The sequence below is a fragment of the Lontra canadensis genome, unplaced genomic scaffold (genome assembly GCF_010015895.1).
Source record: "Lontra canadensis isolate GAN:19392208 unplaced genomic scaffold, GSC_riverotter_1.0 scaffold103, whole genome shotgun sequence".
Classification (NCBI taxonomy): Eukaryota; Metazoa; Chordata; class Mammalia; order Carnivora; family Mustelidae; genus Lontra; species Lontra canadensis.
In genome coordinates, this window is record NW_022631097.1 from 5,410,836 (window position 1) to 5,434,358 (window position 23,523).

The window sequence follows — 23,523 nt, forward strand, 5'->3', positions numbered from 1 at the left end:
ATGAGTATCTTAGTGCAAGCATTTAAAAACTCACTTCCTTTAAAAACTAATGATGTACTGTATGGGCTAAGCGAACATAATAAAAAAAAAACTCACTTCCTTTATAGGTATTGTAAAATTTGAGGTATAGTTTACGGTGAAACATGTAGAACTTAACCGTACAGGTTTGATGAATTTTGAAAAATGCACACACCCAATATCTACTCTTTTGTGGGGGGGCAGGTGGGGAGAAACTTCTATCACCCCAGGAAGTTCCCTCGAGACCCTTTTCAGTGAATCTCCACAACCTGACCCCTAGAATTTTTTTTTTTTTGCCTTTTCTTAAACTTAATTTAAATGGAATTGTTAAAAGAAAGTTTCCCACAGATGATTTGTAGATCCGTTTAGTAGATCAAGTAGGCTTTTGTCCAGCAATTCATGAGTCAAGGAACATTCAGTCTAGAAAGTTAGAAAGCAGCTTTAAAGAGCTGTAAAGGCAAGAGATTGTTTTTCATTGAGGTATGATTGGTAGATAACATTATATTAGTTTCAGGTGTACAACATGATGAATCAATATTTGTATACATTGTGAAATGATCATGAGAAATCTAATTAACATCTGTTACCACACAGTTAACATATGTTTTTCTTTGATAAGATCTTTTAAGAGCTACTCTTTTAGCAAGTTACAAATATACAGTTACAGTATTGTTAACTATAGTCACCAGGTTGCACATGACATCCCAATGACTTATTTATTTTATAACTAGAAGTTTGTGCCTTTTGACCACCTTCACCCTTTCTGCTCCCCACTCCATGCCCCGATATACATGTATACCTTGTTCTGTTGTCCTTTACTGTGTCCTTCACAGATAATCATATTTCTTACAAGTGGAACAAGTCCACTGACCCCATTTTCCCAGCAACTTTTGCTCTCTTCAGTCTCTGGGTCCCATTTGCTAATTCTTGCAATATTTCAGAACTTTTTTGTTAATTTTTTTAATTAAAAATTTTGTTTTCATTTACATTTGTTACAGTGATCTGTGATCAACGACTACTATTTGCTTAAATCTCAGATGATGGTTTGCATTTTTTAGCAATAAAGTTTTCTAATTAAGGTATGCATATTTTTGTAGACATAATGCTATTGCACACTTAACAGACTACAGTATAGTGTAAACGTAACTTTTATATGTGTTGGGGAACCTACAATTTCATTTGACTCACTTTATTTTGATATTTGCTTTGTTGAAGCAGTCTGGAACCAAATCTGCAATATCTCTGATGTATGCCTGTATGACTGAGCTCATACAGTATTTCTTGGTCTGACTTATTTCACTTAGCATAATGCCATCAAGGTCCATCCATGTCATAAATGGCGATTTCCTTCTATTTTATGGCTTGGTAATACTCCATTACAATGGTTGTTTCCCCATCTTGGCTATTGTAAATAATGCTGCAATAAACTTGGTATAGATCTCTTTTTGAGTAAGCATTTTTGTTTCTTCCAGATGAATACCCAGAAGTGGAATTGCTGGATCATATGGTATTTCTATTTAAAAAAAAAAATATTTATTTGACACAGAGAGCGAGCGCGTGTGAGCACAAGTGGGGGGAGGAGCACAGGGAAAGGGACAAGCGAACTCCCCACTGAGCATGGGCCGCCAACGGGGCTCATCTCACAACCTTGTGATCATGACCTGAACTGAAATGAAGAGTTGGACAATTAACCTACAGAGCCACCCACTTGCCTCTGGTATGTTTTCAACTTTTTGAGGAACCTCCATACTATTTTCTATAGTAGTTGAACCAATTTACATGCCCAGCAATAGGGCACGAGGGTTCCCTTTTCTCCACATCCTCACCAACACTTGTTGTTCCTTGTCTTTTTTGATAATAGCCATTCTAAGAGGTGGGAGATGTTATCTCACTGTGGTTTTGATTTGCATTTCCCTGATCATTAGTGATGTTGAACACCTGGGAAGACATTTTTATGGAGCAAAGTGAGCAGGAACAAGGAAGTTGTACTGGGCATTTGCTGACTGGTTAAAGCAGGTTTGCTTTCCTTATATGAAGCAAAGGGACATTTTGGAACCATGTTAGGTAATTTGTGCTGGACAGATGAGTGTTGATTGGCTGGCCTAGGCCTTTCTTTTCTGGGGGAGCCAAGCACAGACCATAGAAACTTATGTTTTGGTTTGCTTACGTGGGGCTTTGCACTAGGAACTTCAAGTTGGACCTAATCTGGTTACTTTAATGGGCTTATACCGTCTCTACTCTTTTATGTCTTGCTTTTACTCAGTACAGTGTTTAAGATTCATCTATGTTGCTGTATACATGGGTAATTTATTCCTTTTTATTCCTGAGTCATAGTCCATTATATGAAAACGTACAATTTGTTGACCCATTTACCTGTCGATGAATATTTGGGTTGTTTCCAGTTTGAGGCTATTATGAATAAAGCCGCTATTAATATTATTTTTTAAAGTCTGTTTGTAAATATGTGTACATTTCTCTTGGGTGAATACCTAGAAGTAGAATTTCTGGGTCATAGGGAAGGTATACATTTAACTGTACAGAAAATTACAAGTTTTTCAAAGTGGTTCTAACATTTCACACTCCCACCGGCAAGTAGGAGTTCAAGTTGTTCACCATTTTCTATAGTATTTGGAGTTGTTAATCTTGATTTCAGATCCTGGTGGGTACTGGAAAGTCGTTGTGTTTTAGTGTGCATTTTTCTGATCATTAACAAATTAGACTTGTCCTTTTAGTATTGGGTTGTAGGAGTTACTTATATATTCTAGAAACAGGTTCTTTGTCAAATGTATGCATTGGAATATTTTCTCCTGGTCTGTGGCTTATCTATTTCTTCTCTTGGTGGTGTTTTTTGATGAACGGAAGTTTTCTTTTTGATGATGTCCAGTTTGTACATTTTTTCTTTTATGGTTAGTGTTTTCTGTTTTGTGTAAGAAATATTTTCTTCTGTGTTTTCTTCTAGATGCCTTATATGGTTACTTTTTTATCCTTTAAGTTTATGATCCATTTTGAGTTATTATGTTTGGTTAAGGGGTCAAGGTTTATTTAATTTTTTTTCCACATGAACATCAAGTTGTTGGTATTTTTTTAAAAGATTTTATTCATTTGAGAGACAGAGAGAGAGAGAGACAGAAAGACAGAGAGCAAGCGCTAGCAAGGGCAGGGGCAGAGGGAGAAGGAGAAACAGACTCCCTGCTCAGCAGGGAGTCCAATGTGGGGCTCTATCCCGGGACCCTGGGATCATGACTGGAGGCTGACTGAGCCACCCAGGCACCCCTGTTATAGTGATATTTATTGAAAAGATTGTATTTTCCCTATTGAGTTGTCTTGATGTATATGTAACCATGCATATATATGGTTAAATAGCCTTTGTCAAAATTATTTTATATACATGGACCTATTTCTTCACTCTGTTTAATTGATCTGTGTATTCATGTGTCTACACTACACTGTCTTGAAGAGCATTCATACTACAGTAAGATTTGACATCAGGTAATGCATGTCCTTCCATTTTGTTCTTTGGGTCCCTTATTTTTAATGTGAACATCTTGCATGTCTTTCATTAATTTTTCCATAAATATTTTATGATTTGGGTGCAATTATGTTTTATTAAAATGAAAATTTGTTGCCAGTTTTGATATATTTTCAAAAATGGCTGCAACAGTGTTTCCAATCCTTACATTCTGGCAGAGTCTAGCAAGAGCTGGAGTCTACTTCCTGTACTCTTGAACTGACTGGGTCTTTGTGACTGCCCTAACAGATTGTGATGGGAGTGATACTGCATGATTCTGGAAGCCAGGTTAGAAAAGGTGCATAGCCTCTGCCGGGCTCTGACTCCTGGGACTCTTGGAAGCCAGCCCCCATGATGTAAGGAAGCCCAGGCTACCTAGAGAAGACAAGAGGAAGTATACAGATGACAGCCCCTGCTAAGATTCTGACTGCAGCCAGCATCACATGTTAGACGCGAGTGCTAATGAGTAATCAAGGGCCAGAGGTTTGGGGCACCTGCCTCTTCGGTCACTAGGAAGATAGATATTGGCCATTCTACTGATGATTTTTTCTTCTGTGTCCAATTTGGAACACTGTGTAACATGTCTAAAAATGAGAGGAATTTGAAGTCATCAGAATGCATTTACAGAACGCTGCATGAGACATAGAAGAATGAAGTTTTCTATTACCTAGTTTTCCTTCCTGGATTCTTTTTCAATACTCTCAGGGTTGCCTTTTAGCTTATTTGTAAATATCAGGAAAAGAGGAAGGAGGCCCTAGAAGAAAGCCTAAAAATAAATTGATCTGGGGACAAACAGAAAGGAAAGGTGTTAGTGATTGGTAGTGGCTTCCATTCTGTCTATATTATTCCCTAAGCTGGGGAGTAGGTACACGGATTAATACTTTATGCATATTTATACATTTTTATATGGTGTATATATGCCATTTCCTTTTAAAAAATGTCTACCTCTGTATAGACATGTACACATATAAGAGATACACATATATATGTATACATGCATGAACATTTTTTCATGTATAAACACTTTAAGAGAAAATGAGGTTTTAGTTTGAAGAAAGGGGCTTAAGAAATGGCTCAAACTCTTCATTTGTATGAAAGAACTTCTTGAGAAGGATGCAAGCTGGTTGTTCTGTAGAACCATGAAGATTAAATAAGAATGGGTGTAAGTCAAAATAGACCTTAAGATGGTCATAGAGAAGAACTGCTTGAAAACCCTCGTTCTTGAGCATTGAAATGTGCTGCCAAGAGAAGTTGTGCAGTTTTCCCTCCTTGGAAGTCTTGAGAGAAAACATGGCCGACCTTTCTGCAGTCACACCACGAGGGGGTAGGTTCTCTCTCCGGGAAACTGGGTCTGTCCTGGCCGATCTCACTGCCCAGGGAGGATGTATACAGAATACAGAAGATGGAGACAGCTGGCTTTCAGGGAAAGAAAACTCTAATCCTTTTTTCTTCTACATTATCCCTTAGGACAAAAAGGCCTACTCTTAACTCAATGGTATTTATCAACCCCCAGTGCTAAAGGCTTGGTGTATCCTGCTCCGCCTGTCGTTTGAGGGATTTCTTTTTCTTCCGCGGGCTGCTTCTGTAACCTGACTTCTGAGTGCTTGGGCTGGTGGCTCTAGAGAACTGAGGCAGAAGCTCTTTCCTGGTTAAGTTCTTGCTTCTGTAGAGTAGAGACAAAATACATTTCTCTGACTATCCCTGTTGCTCTCATTTTACATTGGCTTTTCTTTCTACAGCCTTCTTGGGTCTCCTTTGGTTCTGGCCTATGTTGCTTCTGGCAAGGGTGAAAGCATTTGCGAGGTCAAGTACAGGTTATTGAAGGAGCCATACTGGCATTTGGATTCTAAGACTAACAGTAAATAATGCCCATCGGCTAGTTTTTATTCTTTGTGCATGTATATCTTTAGAAGACCTCAAAGATAGTATTTAGGTCTGAATTCTGTGCTCAAAGGCCATCTTTAACTTCCCAAGAGAGATAACAGCCAGTCAGATCAGGGAAATTAGCCATGGCACTCAATGAGAGAACACAAGTTCGAATGGGTCACCCATCTATTGCTCCCTGCACGTCTTCAAAGAGGGGACCCTGAATCTCAACACTGTACCAAGTTGCTAGGACAGTTTTGGTTATCAGAAGATAAATACAGAAACATAAGTCCGTGTCCCCCCCCCTCCTCAGTTTCATGACAAGGATGCACAAAATCAGATAAGGCACAGGGTCAGCTTAGGGCAGGCAAGGCAATGCTCTATATTTACCATACTCAGCTTCTTAAAAATTAAAAATAATGTCTATCTACCCTTTTCCCACCTGGTTATGATGGAAACATTTTTCATCTTAAAATTTGGAGTTAAAAATTGTATTTTTTCACGCAAGTCCTTTTCAGTTCTGCTAAGCCTTCAAGGGGTTGTCATTGATTTAAAAATTGAATCATTAGTGACAAAGTTTTTGATAAATTCACTGCTAGGATGAAGTGGCTTTAGCTGCTGAGTACACCCTCAGCAGCTGTGAAGACCCGCTGAGAAAACATCTCCCACCCTGAAGCTCCACTCAACAATTTGGAAAATTTTCTTCTTCCTCAACATCCTGATGAGGACTCAATTTCTTATCAGAATCCCCCCTCCCCTTTTTTGAGGGCCCAGAAGAAACAGGCAGGGAATCCTACTTGAAGTTAAAGCTGCCAGTCTACTGTCCATCCCTACTGCATTTTTCCTAAGAAATTCTGGAGCAGAGGCTAGCCAGTAGGAGCTTGAGAGGCTGCATGGTAATTTCTCCTGGGGCACCAATTCCTTCTGCTGAACTCTGTTCTCCTCAGCCCCTGATATTTATGTTAAATTTAGCATAATGATCACATCATAAGTGTAAGGTCAGACTCTTCTTGAATCATTTTTCTCTTCATTCTGAGGTCAGAATTTTATCAAATATTAAACAGATTCAGCTTTTTTTCCCTTTCTTTTTAATGGAACTGTGCCCAGAAGAACCAAGCCCGGTTTAAACACTGATGAGTAAAAACAATAAAAAAATGGATCAAGTGACCTTGGACAAGTCACCTCACCTCTCATTGATTTTTGTTTCCTACGGAAGGTGTGTGTGTGTGTGTGTGTGTGTGTGTGTGTGTGTCGCGAGCTAAATATTCCCAGGGGCTTCTTACAGTTCTAACATGCCACTAATCGGAATTCTAGGAGGGCTGGGGGTTAGGAGTCTGGAGACCCAGGATTTCTCTTCGTTCCAGGCCCTACACCTTAGAAATACTTGTTCCTTGAAGAACCTATACAGATCCCAACAAAATAGAACAGAAACAGAGAAAAGGAGAGTTTCTGAACGGTTCGCACGGGACACTTGCGCCGCGTGACAAGTGACAGGTAAAATAGGTAGCAGATTGGCACAGGCAGAGAAGAGTACCCCAAGACGTGACCGCCTCCTAGAAGAGTCCCCTAGGACACCGATCCATGCCCCCCGCCCACCGCCGTCTCCGCCACCTAAAAGCCCCCTGTCCCGCTTAACGGTCCAGACTCTTCCCGCCCGCTCCTCCTCCCGCCCGGCTCCCCACGGAAGGGCCGGACCCCTCCCCCGCCGCTGCCGCCGCCGGGCCAGCGGGGCCCGCAGCGGTGGCGTTCGCGGGCGCTGCCGCATTGGCCGGCGGCTGCGGCACGAACGACGCAGCCTCCTCCGGCGGCGGCCGCGGCACAGGCGCCGGCGCTCCCGGCGGCCCCGCAGTCCGGCCCAGGAGCGCGCCCACCCATGGCCCTCGGGCCGCCACCCCTGCGCCCAGCCCCGAGCGCAGCCGCCGCCACCGCCGCTCGCCCAGGGCCAGCGTAGCCCCCGACTGGGGCGCGATGCCGAACGCCTCCGGCCTGGACAGAGCTCTTAAGATGTCCCTGCCCCGAAGGTCGAGGATCCGCTCGTCCGTTGGTGAGAGGGGAGGGGCGCGCGGCGGGGAGGGTCGGCGGGGCGGGGGCGCCGGCGCGCGGAGGGGAGCCACCGCCCCGCCCTCCGCCCTCCGCCCGCCTCCCTCCGCTGGGGCCTGTCGGTGGCCGCCCGCACCTGGGGGGCGGGGCGGCCCAACACCTGCGCCGCAGGAGGGGGCCGGGGTGTCCGAGACCCCGGCGCGCTCGCGGGGCCGCGGTGCGTGTGCGCGTGCGTGCGAGCCGCGGCGCGCATGCCCGTCCACCCCCACGCGGGGATACCTGGTGCCCCGCTCGGTGGGCGCAGAGACAGTCTGGCGTGTGCCCTGTCCCGGCGTGGTGTTTGTAGCAGAGCCCTAGGGAGCCAAAGGGTCACAAGAACGTTTGTCGCAACCTGGGCCCGCGGGCCTCGAGCGCACACGGTGACGACGCACTCGCTCCCGACCACCTGCACAGCCCCCCCCCCCCGCATTCAAGGGCCCGCGCGCGGACGCCAGACCTCTAAAGCCACCCCCACACCCGGGTGCTTCAGACGCAGCACCGCGGCCCCTCACGTCTAGACACTTGCATTTTGTTTCGTAGAGAACGTATGTAGAAACCCAAATCATGTCAAGCGGGATGTTTGGCGATTATGATCCGCGTCGGGTTACCTAGACCCTTAGGTAATGAAAAATGGAAAGGGAACTTCAGGAACCATCCGCTTTCTTACCATTTCAGGACTGCCGGCAAGTTTGTAGGTCGATCCTCGGTGGGAGGAAGGGACAGGGTTTGCAATTTGGGGATGGGGCACTTGTCATCTTTGTGAGGTTTTTGTTTGGAGAAAATAGGCATATGAAAATAAACGACTTTCCTGTTTCTGTAGTTGAATCACGTGACATGGAAAGAGCTATCAGTCCTTTGGACCAGTGTTTCTGAGTAACGTCAGGGCACCTTCAGATCCACCTGAGGACAGTCCCAGTGTGAAAGGATCGCGGGCTGAGGGCTAAGGCTAGACTGTGGGGCCTGTGGACAGAAGCCGGGAGACCAGCTGGGAGGGGACAGCGGTAATCCAGGTGCCAGATGGTACCTGTGGCAAGGCTAGGGGGGAGGCGGGGAGAGTGGGCATGTCCTCCATATATCTGAAGGTGAGCCAACAGATTTGGTTGTGATTTGGACGTGAGGTTTCAGTAAAAGGAGAATCAGAGGGTCGCTAGGAGGAAAAAGAAAGTTGAAAAACCTGCCACTCGTGGAGATGGGGAAAACTGCAGGAAGAACAGGGCTCTTATTTGTTTGTGGGAGGGGCGGGGGTTAGGAATTTGATTTTGAAGTGCCTGGGGGAGCATGGATTGGAGATGTTTACATTTATCAGCCCTGAGTTCAGGAAAGTGGTCTAGAGCAGAGACGTAAATTCAGGTATCCTCAGCAGGACCCGTTTCTGTAGCTGTGTGACAGAGCCCCACTCTTGGCCAAGTCCTGCGTTTGCTCTAATGCTGTGCTGTTGCTGTCTTAGAGGCCTCAATGATTTTCGAATGAGGGCCCTGCATTGTCATTTTGCAGTGGGACCTGCCAGTGATGTATGTAACCAGAGTGTAGAGAAGTGGCCCAGAAGAGAAAGGTCCTTGGACAGAGGACTGGGTAGATGGACATTTCAAGGTCAGGGAGGTTAAGGCAATAGCCATGGGGCTCAGAGGATGGCCAACGAGGTCCGAAGAAAAGTCCAGAGCGGTGCTCTGAAGCTCAGTGAGCCCACCGTCCTGAAGGCAGGGGTGCTCAGCTGTGCCCAGTGCTGCTGGGAGCTCAGGAAAGGCGAGACCTGAGAAGAGTCCATCATGGAGGGCACAGGTGACCTTGCAGTCTGTTTTTGTGTAAGCATGGGCAAGAATGTCTATAGAACAGCTTGAGAGAGAGAGAGAGATGGATGAGAGGATATTGGAAACAGCAAGTCCAGAAAACTCTTTTGGGTGACTTTTGTAGAAAGGGGGAGAGAGCAAATTGAGTGATAGCTGGAGGGGAAGATGTGAGTTCCAGAGAGGTGGTTTTATTTTAAGGCAAGTATTATAGTCATACAGTTGATGGTGTAAGTGTCAAAGTAAGGGGTTTTTAGGGAGAAAGGGGGGACGGTGATCTGAGATCAACAGTGAGGAACAGGGTCATCAAAGTGGAGCAGTGAAGGCAAGAAGTCCAGAGGTGGGGGAGATAGGGCATTTGCTGATGAAAGGCTGCAAGTTCTAGAAGACAGGAAGGTTCTAAAAGGCGGAGTTTCTGTGAAGAATTTGCATATGGTGTGAGGAAGAAGGGGGACGCTCCTGTGAATGAGGATAGAGGGCCTGATAGGCTGAGTTTAGAAGTGCTGGGGTTGGGGGAATGGCAAGGGGAGGGCTGGTCAGTGCTGGAGAGATGGCCTAGGAGTGTCCTGAGCTCTGAAACCACTTCTTTCCAGTGCCCGCATGAGTGAGACGTTTCCATCAGCACAACCTGCACTCAAAGCTTTGGGTACCATGGTCAAACGTTCTGCAAAATATCTTCACTCCTTTTGGTCCTTTACTTCTCCACGCATATTTTTAAAAGAACCTGTTTTAAAATGAGACAAAACAACATTCTTTTAGTATTTTTGGTTACATTTGCATTAAATTTATAGATTAGTCTGGAAAAAGTAGAAATTTCAAAAAATGTCCTTTTAACCAGAAATGTGGATATTTCTCATCATTTCTGTGTCTTCTTTTAGGTCTTTTATTAAAGTGGTATAATTTTCTCCATAGATTTTAAAAGGCTTATTCCTAGATACTTCTGTTACTAGAATAAATGGGGTTCTTAAAAAATTACATTTTTAGGGGCACCTGGGTGGCTCTGTGGGTTAAAGCCTCTACTTTCAGCTCAGGTCATGATCCCAGGGTCCTGGGATCGAGCCCCACATCGGGCTCTCTGCTTAGCGGGGAACCTGCTTCCTCCTCTCTCTCTCTCTGCCTGCCTCTCTGCCTACTTGTGATCTCTGTCTAATAAATAAATAAAATCTTTAAAAAAAATTACATTTTTAGTTGGGTTGCTGCTGATGTCTAGGGAAGCTGTTGAATTTTTATGTTGTGTGTCCACAACCTAGTGCACTGTCATAACTTTTCAAAGTTTAGGATTCTTTTAAATATTTTTTGTAGACATCCACATTATCTGCAAATAATAATTTCACTTCTTCCTTTTGATTGTTATGCCTCATAATATTTTTCTTATTTGATGATATTTGCTATTACTCCCAATGAAAAGTTTGACCAGAAGTGCTGTTCTTGCTTTGCTCTTAGAACATTAAAGGGAATGCTTCCAGAATTTCATGTGCAGGCTAATATTTGCTGTTGGAGTTGGTAGCTGCTCTTTATTACTCTGTGGAAGCGCTCTACCTTTCCTACCCAGTGCTTCATTTAGGACAGAGCCGGGTTTATCGCGCACATTAAGATAATTATAAGGAACCAGCAAAATACTTAAAGATACCTGGGTGGCCGTCAGGTCTTTCCCTCTCCTGTCTGGATCTTCGTATATACGATTAAAAGTGAATTGCAGCAAACACATCAGACTGGCCCTAATAAAAACTAGTGACGTCAACAAATGCTTTCAAGGATGCAGAAAACTGGAAACTCCTGCGTGGCTGCTGGGAATGTAAAACGGCACAACCACTCAGGAAGAATGTTTGACAGTCTTTCTTCCTTTTTTCCTTAATTAATTAATTAATTAATGTTGACACACGGTGTTACATTAGTTTCAGGTGTGCAGCATAGTGTTTGGCCATATGTATCTGTCATGCTATGCTCACCGCAAGTGTGGCTACCAGCTGTCAACATTCAGTGCTATGCACGCTATTCCCTATGCTGTACCTTTCGCCTCCGTGACTTACTCATTCCATAACTGGAAGCCTCTGCCTCACCTGCTTTGTCCATCTCTCACTCCCCTCTCCTCTGGCAACCACCAGTTTGTTCTCTGGATTTATGGATCTGTTTCTGCTTTTTTGTTCTGTTTTGTTTTGTAATTCCACATATAAGTAAAATAATATGGTATTTGTCTTTGTCTGACTGCTTTCACTGGGCATAATACCCTCTAGGTCGGTCAATGTCATAGCGGATAGCAAGGTTCCATTCGTTTTATGGCTGTATATTCCACTGTGTATATAGACCACATCTTTATCCATTTCAGTGATCAGGGCACAATTATCAATGGACAATTAGGTTGTATCCATGTCTTGACCACTGTGAATAATGCTGCAGTGACCCCAGGGGCGCTTATACCTTTTTGAATTAGTGTTTTTGTTTTCTTTGGGTAAATACCCAGTAGTGTATATGTAAATACCCATATAGTATTTCTATTTTTAATTTTTTGAGGGCCGTCTGTACTTTTTTCCACAGGGGCTGCCCTGTGGAAACAATTGAAACTTTAACTTCAAGTAAGATTCCCTGCTTGTTTCTTCCGGGCCCTCAGAAAAAGAGAGGGGGTGTTCTGATAAGAAATGTGTCCTCAGCAGGATGTTGAAAGGATAAGCAAGCTGTGCTACATCCACACCGTGGAATACTAATCAGAAATAAATATGAACCAAATACTGGCCCACACGACAACTTGGGTGGGTCTCCAGGGAGTTGTGCTGAGTAGAAAGAAAGTCCAAGTCCAATCCCAAAATCTACATGTCATTTTATCCTATTTATGCAACAGTCATGAAATAGCAGAACTATAGAAATGGAGAGCAGATTAGTGGTTGCCAGGAGTGAAGGAAGGTGTTGGGATGGGAAGAATAAAAGAGCCACACGAGGGATCCTTGTGGTGATAGAAATGTTGAGGGAAATTGGAAGGGGAGGTGAACCATGAGAGACTATGGACTCTGAAAAACGATCTGAGGGTTTTGAAGGGACGGGGGGTGGGAGGTTGGGGGAACCAAGTGGTGGGTATTAGAGAGGGCACGGATTGCATGGAGCACTGGATGTGGTGCAAAAACAATGAATACTGTTACGCTGAAAAGAAATTAAAAAAAAAAAAAGTTCTGTATCCCGACTTACCCAATTTCAGTATCCAGGTTGTGATATTGTGCTATAATTTTGTAAGAGGTTTCCATGGGGGGAAGCTGGGTAAAGGGGACACAAAATCTCTTTATTTTTCTTACAACTGCATGTGGATCTAAAATGATCTCGAAATAAAAAGTTTAGTGGAAAAAAGAAAAGGTGAACCATAGTAATTTTAATTAAAAGAAAATAGTCATCATATTTCAGGTCTGGTAATGTACTCTTAGTTCAACACATTTGAGTGATAGTATTAGAATTTCATTGCTAGGCTGTTCCCTCAGGGTAATTAAATTGTTTACCACCTGTTTCTGTGACACAGCAGAACCTCTGGGTTTGAGAAGCTTTGTGCTTGGCCCATTAGCTGCTGTTTGACATTCTCGGTAGGGCCTGGGGCAGGGGTGAACTCAGACCTTGGTGCACTCTCCTAAAATTATTCTCATTTTTTTATGAACTCATAGGGAAAGGATCAAAGACCACCATCTGTTTCAAGATTATGTGCTCAGCTGTGTACTATTTAGGAAAATAATTCTGGGATTATTATTTGTTGCTTATGAGATATCTTTGACTCCTTCCTTAATCTGGATGTTCAGTGGTACTTTTGCAAATGCTACCTTTCTCCAAATATATATCTTGTGTTAGTGTCCCAGACATTTTACCAGGTGGTGGAAATGCAAAGGCGTGAGTCCCCTGCCTGTACAGAGTTTACGGTTGGCTCAAGATCGAGCCTTTCAGTCCAGTAAAGGAGGCAGAGTGGAAACTGGAGTTGTTGATTGTAACAAATCTATGTGGAGTGCCTTCAGTGTGCCAGGCACTACTCCTGGGGCTGGAGATGGAGCGGCGAGCAGAGCAGGTGTGCTCTCATGGAGCTTGTGGTCTCGTGGTTGGTTACAACCCATGGGGTCAGTGTTCTCAACTCTCTTATCCTGACTCGCTTTGACACTCATGGACAGTGACACTCATGGACAGTGTGCACAGATGAATAGTGAAGTGTGTGTGTGTGTGTGTCTGTGTGTGTATGGGTGTGCGGGGGGTGGAGGTGAGCAGTGAGGACCGAAAGGAAGGGAAGTTGTTTTTATAGACTATGTTGTCAGCAGGATCTCGGGAAGGATCTTACTCCCTGTCTTATTAAATTTAGGGATTTGGCTTAAAGGAAACAAGATTAGCAATGAAGAGCTGGTGGGCAGTAAGCATGCAGACCAAATGCAGAACCTGGAGGAGTACACATCTTTCAGAAATGGTCCCTAATGTCCTCCTCCAATTCCACGTTGGGCCTGTCCATCTCCTCTGTCCTCTGTGCTGGTCAGCAAAGGTTTTTTTCATTGTGTTTTGTTTAAAAAGCATCCCTACACGGACTCAGTTTTCCCATAACAACCTGCCCTAAGTTTTAAGGGCAGAAGTAGGAAACTGAGGGGCGTTAAAGTAGAAAGAGCTCTAATATTAGAATGTGAGGGTGTGTTGGAAGCCAGAGCTGGTGTGTTGAACTCAGAATGTGCAGCTCATGATCTGCTGAGTGAGGAGGCAGAAGCCGCTTGCCCGAGGTTGGCAGGCAGCTCCTTCAACACTCCAGCGCCCGCTTTGGGAAAGTGCAAACCCTCAGGGTCGTTTCAATCGAAGATGTGGTTTCGGTTCCCTTAAGGAAGTCACAAGATCTATCACTTTAAAATCCCAGAAGTGGGGTTGGGGTGCAGTGAGCTGGGGGAAGGGCAGCCCTCTATCCCAGGTCACAAGTGAACAGGAGACAGAGAGCAGGGTAGCAAACACCTCTATTACGTCAGAGGTGGTCAGGGTGGAGGGCACTAGCTTTTTCCGACCTTAACTCTAAGTGGTTGTTTCAAAAGGCGCCTTGGGACAAGCAAAGTGGGGACAGATGGTGCACTCCTAAGCTCAAGTCCATCTCTACACACCCGGACCCCAGGTATGAGTCGGGTTGTCACATCGTAAAATACCTAGGCAGCTGCTGAGAAACATAAACGTTGTTTGTCATCACAAAGGGCTGGACCACATCTCAGAAATGGCTTTATCCTCCACTTTCACAGAGAAAAACAAGTCAGAGATATTCCTTGCTTGCTGGTTCGTTTCCAGCAGGACCAGCTAATCCCCAAGCCCAGGGTGCTTTCGTCCCCCTCCAATGCACCTGGTTCAATATCATACCCAAGTTGAATGGAACAGGTTCTGTTTTTGTCTTCTGTTCCTCAATGGAAATACATAAAGAGCTGGGCCTAATTTCCCCTGCTTCTGTTTTCTGTACCATCTATCCTGTGGGTACTCAATAAATAAAGCTCTCACTGAGCTCTGTCATGAATTAACCTTTGAACTTGGTCTAATGGCCTAGACTATTGGAAGTTTCTTTATGGTAGCATACATCAGGGTTGAAACCCCTAGCTTTGGGATTGAGAGAACTGGATCCAGTTCTGTATGACATTGGAAAGCTTCCTTTATTTCTATTACAGAGGCAGATGAAAATACATTTTGTACCTCATGGGGTGGTTGTGATTAGTGAGTAATGTGTATAATACAGAAGTGCGTGCATTAATTATTTGATACGTTAAGAGAACCATGTGATGAATCAAGCTCATATTGACAATATGTCAGATCTTTCTCATGCTGCCCATCATCATTCAAGGTAAACTCCTGCACCCAGATTCTTACCTGCAGGCCAGCCATATGGGCAAGAATGTCACCTGTCATTATTGCCCCCTCTAAATCTCATGATGGAGGCTTAACTGGGAGTCATTATCGGAGCATTAGAGCATTCTTCGCGTGTCATTATCCAGGCGTATATGATCACACACCAAGCACTCGGATGATAGAGAATTCATCCCCCTGTGTCTCCAGAGGCTCTCACCTTCTATTCATTGGCCCTGCCTTCAAGGCCATGTTTTTTTAAAGATTTTATTTATTTATTTGACAGATTGAGATCACAAGTAGGCATAGAAGCAGGCAGAGGGAGAGGAGGAAGCAGGCTCCTTGCTGAGCAGAGAGTCCGATGCCAGGCTTGATCCCAGGACCCTGAGATCATGGCCTGAGCTGAAGGCAGAGGCTTAACCCACTGAGCCATCCAGGTGCCCCTCAAGGCCATTTTTTACCCTACAGGTGACCAGTAAGAACCTCAGTTGATGGCTTCGGTTGCTTAATAATTGATTTTCCTTTTACAGTAGATGTTTTATCTTAAACCCTTCTCTGACAGAGATGCTGGCTAGAACAAAGGGTTAAATTGAAATTATTCTTGTAAAATGTTTTCCAAACAGTTATGGGAGGATGTGTATAGAGCACCTTTAAAGATGAGTTTCTGCCTTTCTTCCTTAGATCTTTACATTTACTAAATATAACCCCTGGTCAATACAACACTGGATACAAGATATTATTTACATCCATTTAGGCCAGTAAAAGCGCTCAGGGCAAATGTTAACACCCATTAAGAAAGTCTAAACATAGAAGTGATCTCATATCTATGCCCTGCGAGTTTTTTCCCATCATTAAGGGCAAATGCAGGAACAAGACCTGAGAGAGAGCCCTTGCCGGGATAGAACCCTAAGGAAGCGGAGATTGTTAGTGGCTCACGCAAAATACGCAGACAGCCCATGGGGACTCAGTCACACACGGACACCTGCGTCTACCTGCACAGACATGCCCATAAGAGTGTGCGAATAATATTGTTCATTCATCAGCAGTGACTGGGGAGGGCTCACTGTGTCACACACGGCCGCAGATGGTTTGTATGTGTACGTGCCCGTACTGTTGATGTGTGTCTCTTGCTCTGACAGTTCATCTCATTCTTTGCTCACCATCTGTAAGAACCAGAATCTGATACAACATCACATTTCACCCTAAAAAGTGATCTAATCCCGATTAACTTGCATTTAGAGGGTTTACATTTGCAAGCAAGTTTTCCAGGCTTTGGCACTCGATGCCAGATGATAAGCAAATGTCACATCTCACACATTTCGGTGAAGTGTCTGGGGGCTGCTTCTCCCTCTTCTATCTCTGGAGATACTGTGTTAGCTGCCGTCTGCACTGAGGCTCCAGGATTACTGTAAATATTTTAAGTACATTACTGAGACGGGTTATATGGGAAGCAAGGGTTAGCAAATGCTACATGGAGGAAGGACCTCTGTACTCGGACATTTGGAATCTGCTTCCAGATCCTAAGTTCAGGGAGCATGGCTTTCTTCGCTGGCCTTCAGTGATGCCTGCATGTCACGGAGGAGCTCATTCACATTCGGAGGGAGAAATCTGGGGACTGCCGCTGAGCTGCTCGGCTTCGGGCTCCGTGGGATCAGCCTCTTATGAACTATTTTTAGCTGCATAACGATTATCCTTATTTAAGACTCTCCTATTTTCTTTGTGTTTTCTTTATTCTAAGCCACTGGGGAAACAGAATTTTGATTTTACCACTAGAGAATTTTTTATCTTTGGACCTGCAAAGAGGTAGCTACTGTTTATGTAGCAGACAAACGAAATGACCCCTTGTCCTCTGGCATCTCAGCAGTTGAGTTTCACTGACCGTTTTGCTAAGGGTGTAAGGTGGTGTGGGTGTTTCTGTTGTGTCCCCTTCCCCCCAGTCCCTTCCCCATGTTACTCTTGCTCTGCCTTGCTGCTGGTGAGAATATTAGAAAAATGCTCTCTGATCCTCTCCTCATTCATGTCTGTGTTGACCATTCCTGATGCTTGGAAATGCATCTATTCAACTCCGTTTAACTCTGCTGCTCTCTGGTTTTCAGATGTTTGGGTGTGGGCCAGTGTTCTGGAAGGGAAGGCACCCGTGTGGGCCGGCAATTGAGGGGGCCTCAATTTAACAATAAATTGGGCTGGGTGTAAACCCCAGGGATCAGGGAAGATCACAAATGCAGTACACGGTCAGGGGCTATTACAGTGATCTAGGTGAGAAGTAATGAGGGCCTGGGCCAGGGCAACACCAGAGATGCAAAGAAGGAGTGACTGTGGGAAGCACAGCCGAGTTGGAACTGACAAGGTGTAGAGATGCAACCACGCGCTAGAGAAGTCTGTCCATCTTTGCCTGCCCATTATTTGTCCTTTGAGAGCCCAGATACTGGGCCGAGTGTCAGCAATACGCAGAGAGTCAGACATTCTCGAAGTCGAAGGTGACTTTCTAGACCAGTGTGGTCCCAGATGGTGGCCACTAGCCACAAATGGCTCCTGAGTACTTGAGGAGGGAGTCAGACCAAACTGTGTGTGATGTGTAGGAAGCACACCAGAGTTTGAAGACTTACCATGGAAAAGAATCCAAGCCATCTCATTAGTAATGTTTTATGTTTATTATAGATTGAAATAATATTTTGGATAGGTCAAGTTAAATAAAATATGTTATTCCAGTTATTTTCTGTTTCTTTTTTTTTTTTTTCTTAGTGTGGCTACTAGAAAATGTAAGATGGTGTATATATATATCTTGGACAGCTCTACGTAGACGATCTTGTTCAAACATTTGTGATTGACTGTTCATGGAGTTGTAGACTTTCCCAAAATAAAATTGTCTGGGAGCCCAACACCCTCCTTCCTAGGGGAAGAAACCAAGGCTGTGGAGGGTTACATTCTGGAACTTGCCCAGCGTTCCAGTGGCAGTGACAGCCCAGAGCCTGTGTCTTTCCACCCTTCCAGTATTCTTTTCAGGGTTATTTTGTCTTTCTTTTACACTGGGTGAAAAATCTCTCTTGGGCCCAATCTAGGAGATCCACCTTAAGTTTATTCTGAAAATTAACTGGCTCATGGTACAGTGGGGCCCGCCCCACCATCACCACCACCATGTCTTCAGTTTTCCTTTTGGCAGTTTCATTCACCAGCTGTCGAAATGCCATCTGGAAACAGATGATCCTCCTTCTGGCAATCGGCGGAGGGTGGGTAGTAGCCCAGCACTATGTCACCATGCCTGCGTCACTGACCTCACTTTGTCTCACCACGTGGGCGTTTTGTCATCCCACATATTCACAAGAAGAAGGGGGAGATTTTGAGGGAAAGGCCACATTCACATCATTTTTACTATAGTATATCGTTGTTACCTGGGTCCGTTTATTAGTAATTCGTCTCTTATTGCGCCTAATTTGTACATTTAACTTTATCACAAATATGTATGTGTATATAGGAAAAACATAGTATACATAGGGCTCAGTATTATCCACAGTTTCAGGCGTCCACTGGGAGTGTTGGAACGTGTCTTTGTGGATAAGGGGTGGGTTACTGTACTGCAAAGTTCTATTGTATTTCTTTGAACCTAACATCTAATAAAACGAACTTGCTTGAGTGTTTGTTGTCTGAGATCATTAGGCGATATTTGCAGAGAGGAACTTCAACTATGATGCACTTTCAGTTTATGATTAAATGAACTTTAATCACAGCCGTGAGCAGCCGGCAGATCTCATCTGCCCAGATGACAGCCTCCTTTACAACCAGTGGGCATCTTGGTGTAGATCTCCTCTTCCCAGAGGCTGATCAGTAACTGGAATGGAGTTGTTTAAAGAAACACATTCTAAAAATGTTTCCCTCTTAGTGTGTCCCCCAGAAATGGAGAAAGTAAACACAGAAGAAAAATAATCCGAGGGCTGTGTTCAAACACCATTAGGCTGTCAGTGGTGCTGGGTCTTGTTGAGAAGACAAAGTAGGTTTTATTACCAAGGGATGAAGCTGGGCTTTTTAGATTGTTCTTGTACTCTGAGTTTTTAGGAATTTCTTTTAATACTGATGAAATTATGGACTGTGATAGTAAATACAGCCTGGGTAACTGAGACGATACTTTCGTTGTTGTTAGCAGTCTGATATCTTGTACAAGTGGCGTGTAGTTGTTTTGCTTTAGGGGTATGATTTTTTAAAAAAGATTTTTATTTATTTATTTGACAGAGAGAGAGAGAGAGAGAGCGCACACGTAGAGGGAACAACAGGCAGAGGGAGAGGAGGAAGCAGGCTCCTTCCTGAACGGGGAGCCTGATGCGGGGCCCGATCCCAGGACCCTGGGATCATGACCTGAGCTGAAGGCAGATGCTTAACTGACTGAGCCACCCTGGCACCCCTAGGGGTATGATTTGACTCAGTCTTCGTGTCTGTATAATGGAGAGCTCTGTTGTCTGTTGTCTCTGATGTATTTCAGTAGAAGTCTTGGCTTCATGAGCATGGCTGTAGTGTATGACTGAAGATACTCAGGGCAGGAGAGGGAGTCTGTAGTTCCATGTCTGCTGTCCAGGCTCTTTTATGCAGAATGATAACATTGGCAGGATATTCCAAGGCAATGCCAGCCGTATCGTACTGAGGCAGGGGAGAGACATCTTGGATGTGGTGACGTCTCTGCCAAATCTGAACTCAGTGCTGTGGCATCACACTGTGAGGTTGGCACTGTGACAAATGCATAATGACATGCAGCCACCATCACAGTATCACACAGTATTGTCATGCCTTACAATCTCCTCTTCCCCTGACTCCAACCCTGGTACTGCTGATCTTTTTACTGTCTGCATAGTTCTGCCTTTTCCAGAACATCAGTTGGTTGGAATCCTAGAGGATGTAGCCTTCTCAGATTGGCTTCTTTCACTTAGTGATACGCATGTAAGATTTATCCATGCCTTTTCATGGCTTGATTGTTATTTTTTTTTAATCCCTGAGGAATGTTCTGTTGTCTGGATGTACCATAGTTTATTTATGCATTAAGCTACTGAAGGACATCTTGGTTGCTTCCAAGTTTTGGCAAGTATGAATAAGCCTGCTGTAAACATCTGTGTGCAGGTTTGCGTGTGGGCATACATTTTCAACCTCTTTGGGTAAACAGGATCCTATAATGAGAGTATATTTGATTTTGTAAGAAACTGCCCAACTGTTTTCCAGAGTGGCGGTCACATTTTACATTCTCATCAGCAGTGAGGAAGAATTCCTGTTCTCCACATTCTCACCAGCGTTTGTTGTCCTCAGTGTTTTGGATTTTATCCATTCTCATAGTTGTTTTAATTTGCAGTTCCTTAGATGTGAAACTTAGATGTGGGAAAGATGTGGAGCATCTTTCCATAGGCTTATCTGACTATCTGTATATCTTCTTCAGTGAAGCACCATCTTTTCCCCATTTGTAACTCAGGTTGTGTGTTTTCTTTCTTTCTTTCTTTTTCTTTCTTTCTTTCTTTCTTTCTTTCTTTCTTTCGGTTATGTGTCTTCTTATTGTTGAGTTTGAAGAGATCTTTATATATATTTTAGATACAAGCCCTTTATCAGATGTGTTTTGTGAAGATCTTCTCCCAGTTTGTGGCTTGTCTTTTTGTTAGGGTCCGTAATCAAAGGAGCGAGACTGATACAAAGTGAAGGTCAAGCAAAGCTTTATTTAGCGCCAAGCATCGAGAATCATACTGACCAGTCAGGGCCGTCTCTTGCAAAGAGGCGACCCCTCCCAGCCTCACAGACTAACTTTTATAGAGGTAGTTTAGCCGTACTATACACAGGTAGCCAATGAGATTGCAATACACAGAGAACACTGAACAGTCATGCTTAATCTGCCACACACAGGCCTGACCCGCCCTTGTATCTAGGCTTTGCAAGTAAGTTCCTCTGGGAGGGGCGGGGTTAATCTAAGTTTACTGCATAGGGTCAATCTAAGTTCACTACATAAACACAAAATGACTCCCTCTGGCCAACCAGGCCCTTACATTTTCATTCTTTAAGTTTCTTTCCCAGAGCACGTTTTTAATTAAAAAAATAAAATCCAGCGTATCAATATTTACTTTCATAGATTATGCTCTTGCTGTTTCAAGTTTTCTCTCCATAGTTTTCCTTAGGTATTTGAAACTTACTATGTGTAAACTTATTTTTCTGGAGGGCACTTTTAAATTGTGAATTACACATACTATTTTTTTTCCTTAAGGCGAGACTTAATCAGTACATGTGTCCTAGTCCTTTCCACACTGAGCCCCGCAGACAAAAAGAAGACAAAAACCTGGGTAGGTTGATTCCTTCCCCCACTCCCTTCTCTGCCCAAATCCCCTCAGTTGGCGTCAGAGTAGGGTTAACCGGTGGTAGTCACTGTTTTGTTTGTTGAGCAGTCTTCCTTGTGGGCCATTCCTCATGTTGGAGTAGATCCCTTAGGAGCTCCCAGTGACCATCTGTGAGTGTAAACTGATTCTTCCTGCCCCCGAAAATGCTTTTATGTCATCCTCCCCATTAAGCGATAGTTTTGCTGAATACAGGGTTCTAGACTCAAAACTCTGTTCCTTCAGGACTTTAAGGAGATCGTTCTGTTATCTTCCTGTAGCCAGATTTGCTGATGAGAATCTACATCCATCTGATTCTCATTCCTTTGCCGCAAAGCTGTTTGCCTTTTTGATTGGCTTTTAATGATGTATGTGTCCTTGATGTTCTCAAGTTTCAAGGTGATGGTCTAAGTATTTTCTTTTCCCCATCAAATGCTCAGTGCCGGAAGGCCCGTTCAACCTGAGAAGGCTGGCTTTCTTTTGGGGGGAAATTTCCATCTGGCGCTGTCAGTCACCAGCTGTGTCCCTACCCCCCCTGCGCTCCCCCTTCCTATCTGCAACTTCTTCCACATGTCGGTCTCTTCTCTGCAGTTTTCTTTGTTGGTTTTATACTCGTTTCCCCCTAATGCCCCATTTTGATCATTGCTTGGTGTTAACCTTTCAGTTCATTAACGCACACTTCGACTTTGGCTTTCTTTTCCTTTTTTTCTCCTTAGTTTTAGATGTCTGTTGACTTTTTACTTCAACTGCTATGTGATTTCTTTCATGGTCACTAACTGATTCTTTTTTCAGAAGAGTCTAGTATCCCGTATGGTATTGAACACTCTCTTGGAGGATGTGAATTACGCATGTCTTTTTCTGATGGCTTTATCATATGAGCATGAGTTCTGTTTGTTTTCTCCTTTTCATGTTGTTCATGCACCTTAAGTACCTTGTGATTCCAGAGCCCATTTTTTTTTTTTTTCAGTTGAGGGTCCCTGAAGGGGGCAAAGTGGAGCTGCAGGGGGTGTCTACACTGTCTTCAGTGAGTGCAGGGACACACACACACACACACACACATGCACACATGCATGTGTGCACGTGCTGCAGGTGGGGCTGCCTCCACAGATGGTCTGCTGAGCCTCTTTGCTCCTCATTCCTTCTGCATGAACAGCTCTGTGTCCCATGAACAGGGGAAACTGTCTCCAAAGGAAAAGTGTTGGTCAGTTTCTGAAGGGCCTGTGTGTCTGTGGTTTAACTCTTGCCAGCCATCCTACAGGACCACAGAAGCCATGTGAATTGTTTATCCTGCTCTTTCTTTTGCTGGCCGGTGGGTCTGCTGGCTGCAGAGGGGAAGCCACCATAGTGCTCTCTTTTCATTTGATCCGTGCTGTAGCTTAGGCTGAACACAGTCCTGACTTCAGGCAGGGATCCAGCCCAGATGAGTCCATTCCAACCTGCTTCTGAGTTTGGACCCTGACACATCCTCACTGGGGGTCCTTGGGGAAGTTAGTCACCTGACTCCATCAGCCCTCTTTCCTCATTCATAAAATGCAGGCTATCATAATACCCACCACGCTGATTACTGAGACCTTGAACAGGCTAACATAGGGAGCACCTGCCACGAACCAAAACTTAATGTGACTCAGTCATTACTATAAAATTAATAATTAAAAACAATGACATAAATGCTACTGTAATTATTTTAGAGTAATATGCTAGGGATATAGGGCTCTGACCCTCTCCCATTTTATTTTGTCCATATATAGATTGTTAACTTTTCCCCAGTTAATATGAACTCTGTATGGATACCAGAGTCTTTGTCTGGAAAGTCAGATGACAGTTGCAGTGGGCTTAATTTTTTTCTTTTTAAGATTTATTTATTTTAGAAAAGAGAGATGATGAGAGAGCATGAGCAGGAGGAGGGTCAGAGGGAGAGGAAGAGTGTCTCAAGCAGACTCTGCTGAGTGGGGAGGCTGATGCAGGGCTCAGTCTCCTGACTGGAGAGCATGACCTGAGTGAAATCAAGAGGTGGATGCCTAACCAGCTGAGCCACCCAGGTGCCCATGTAGTGGACTTAATTTTTAAAGAGCGTTACAAAATTCTCTTATTGACAAGTGCAATGGAGAATTTGTCTCTTCATGTGAAACAAGCCAGT

The 23,523-nt window shown here is 44.1% G+C and overlaps 1 protein-coding gene across 2 annotated transcripts in view; it reads left to right on the forward strand.

Moving 5' to 3' along the window:
• The first annotated feature begins 6,731 nt into the window (after positions 1 to 6,731).
• Positions 6,732 to 23,523, forward strand: part of ATP8A2 (ATPase phospholipid transporting 8A2) — a 587,617-nt gene continuing 570,825 nt past the window's right edge. Inside the window, exon 1 of one of the 2 annotated variants that reach the window (XM_032838223.1) lies at positions 6,732 to 6,886. Coding sequence is in view for 1 of the 2 variants with exons in the window: in XM_032838221.1 (XP_032694112.1) it covers positions 7,361 to 7,436 (76 nt within the window). In the remaining variant the exon portion in view is untranslated. Of the gene's footprint in view, positions 6,887 to 7,197; positions 7,437 to 23,523 lie in introns of those variants that run through there. The other variant, XM_032838221.1, reaches the window with a different exon arrangement.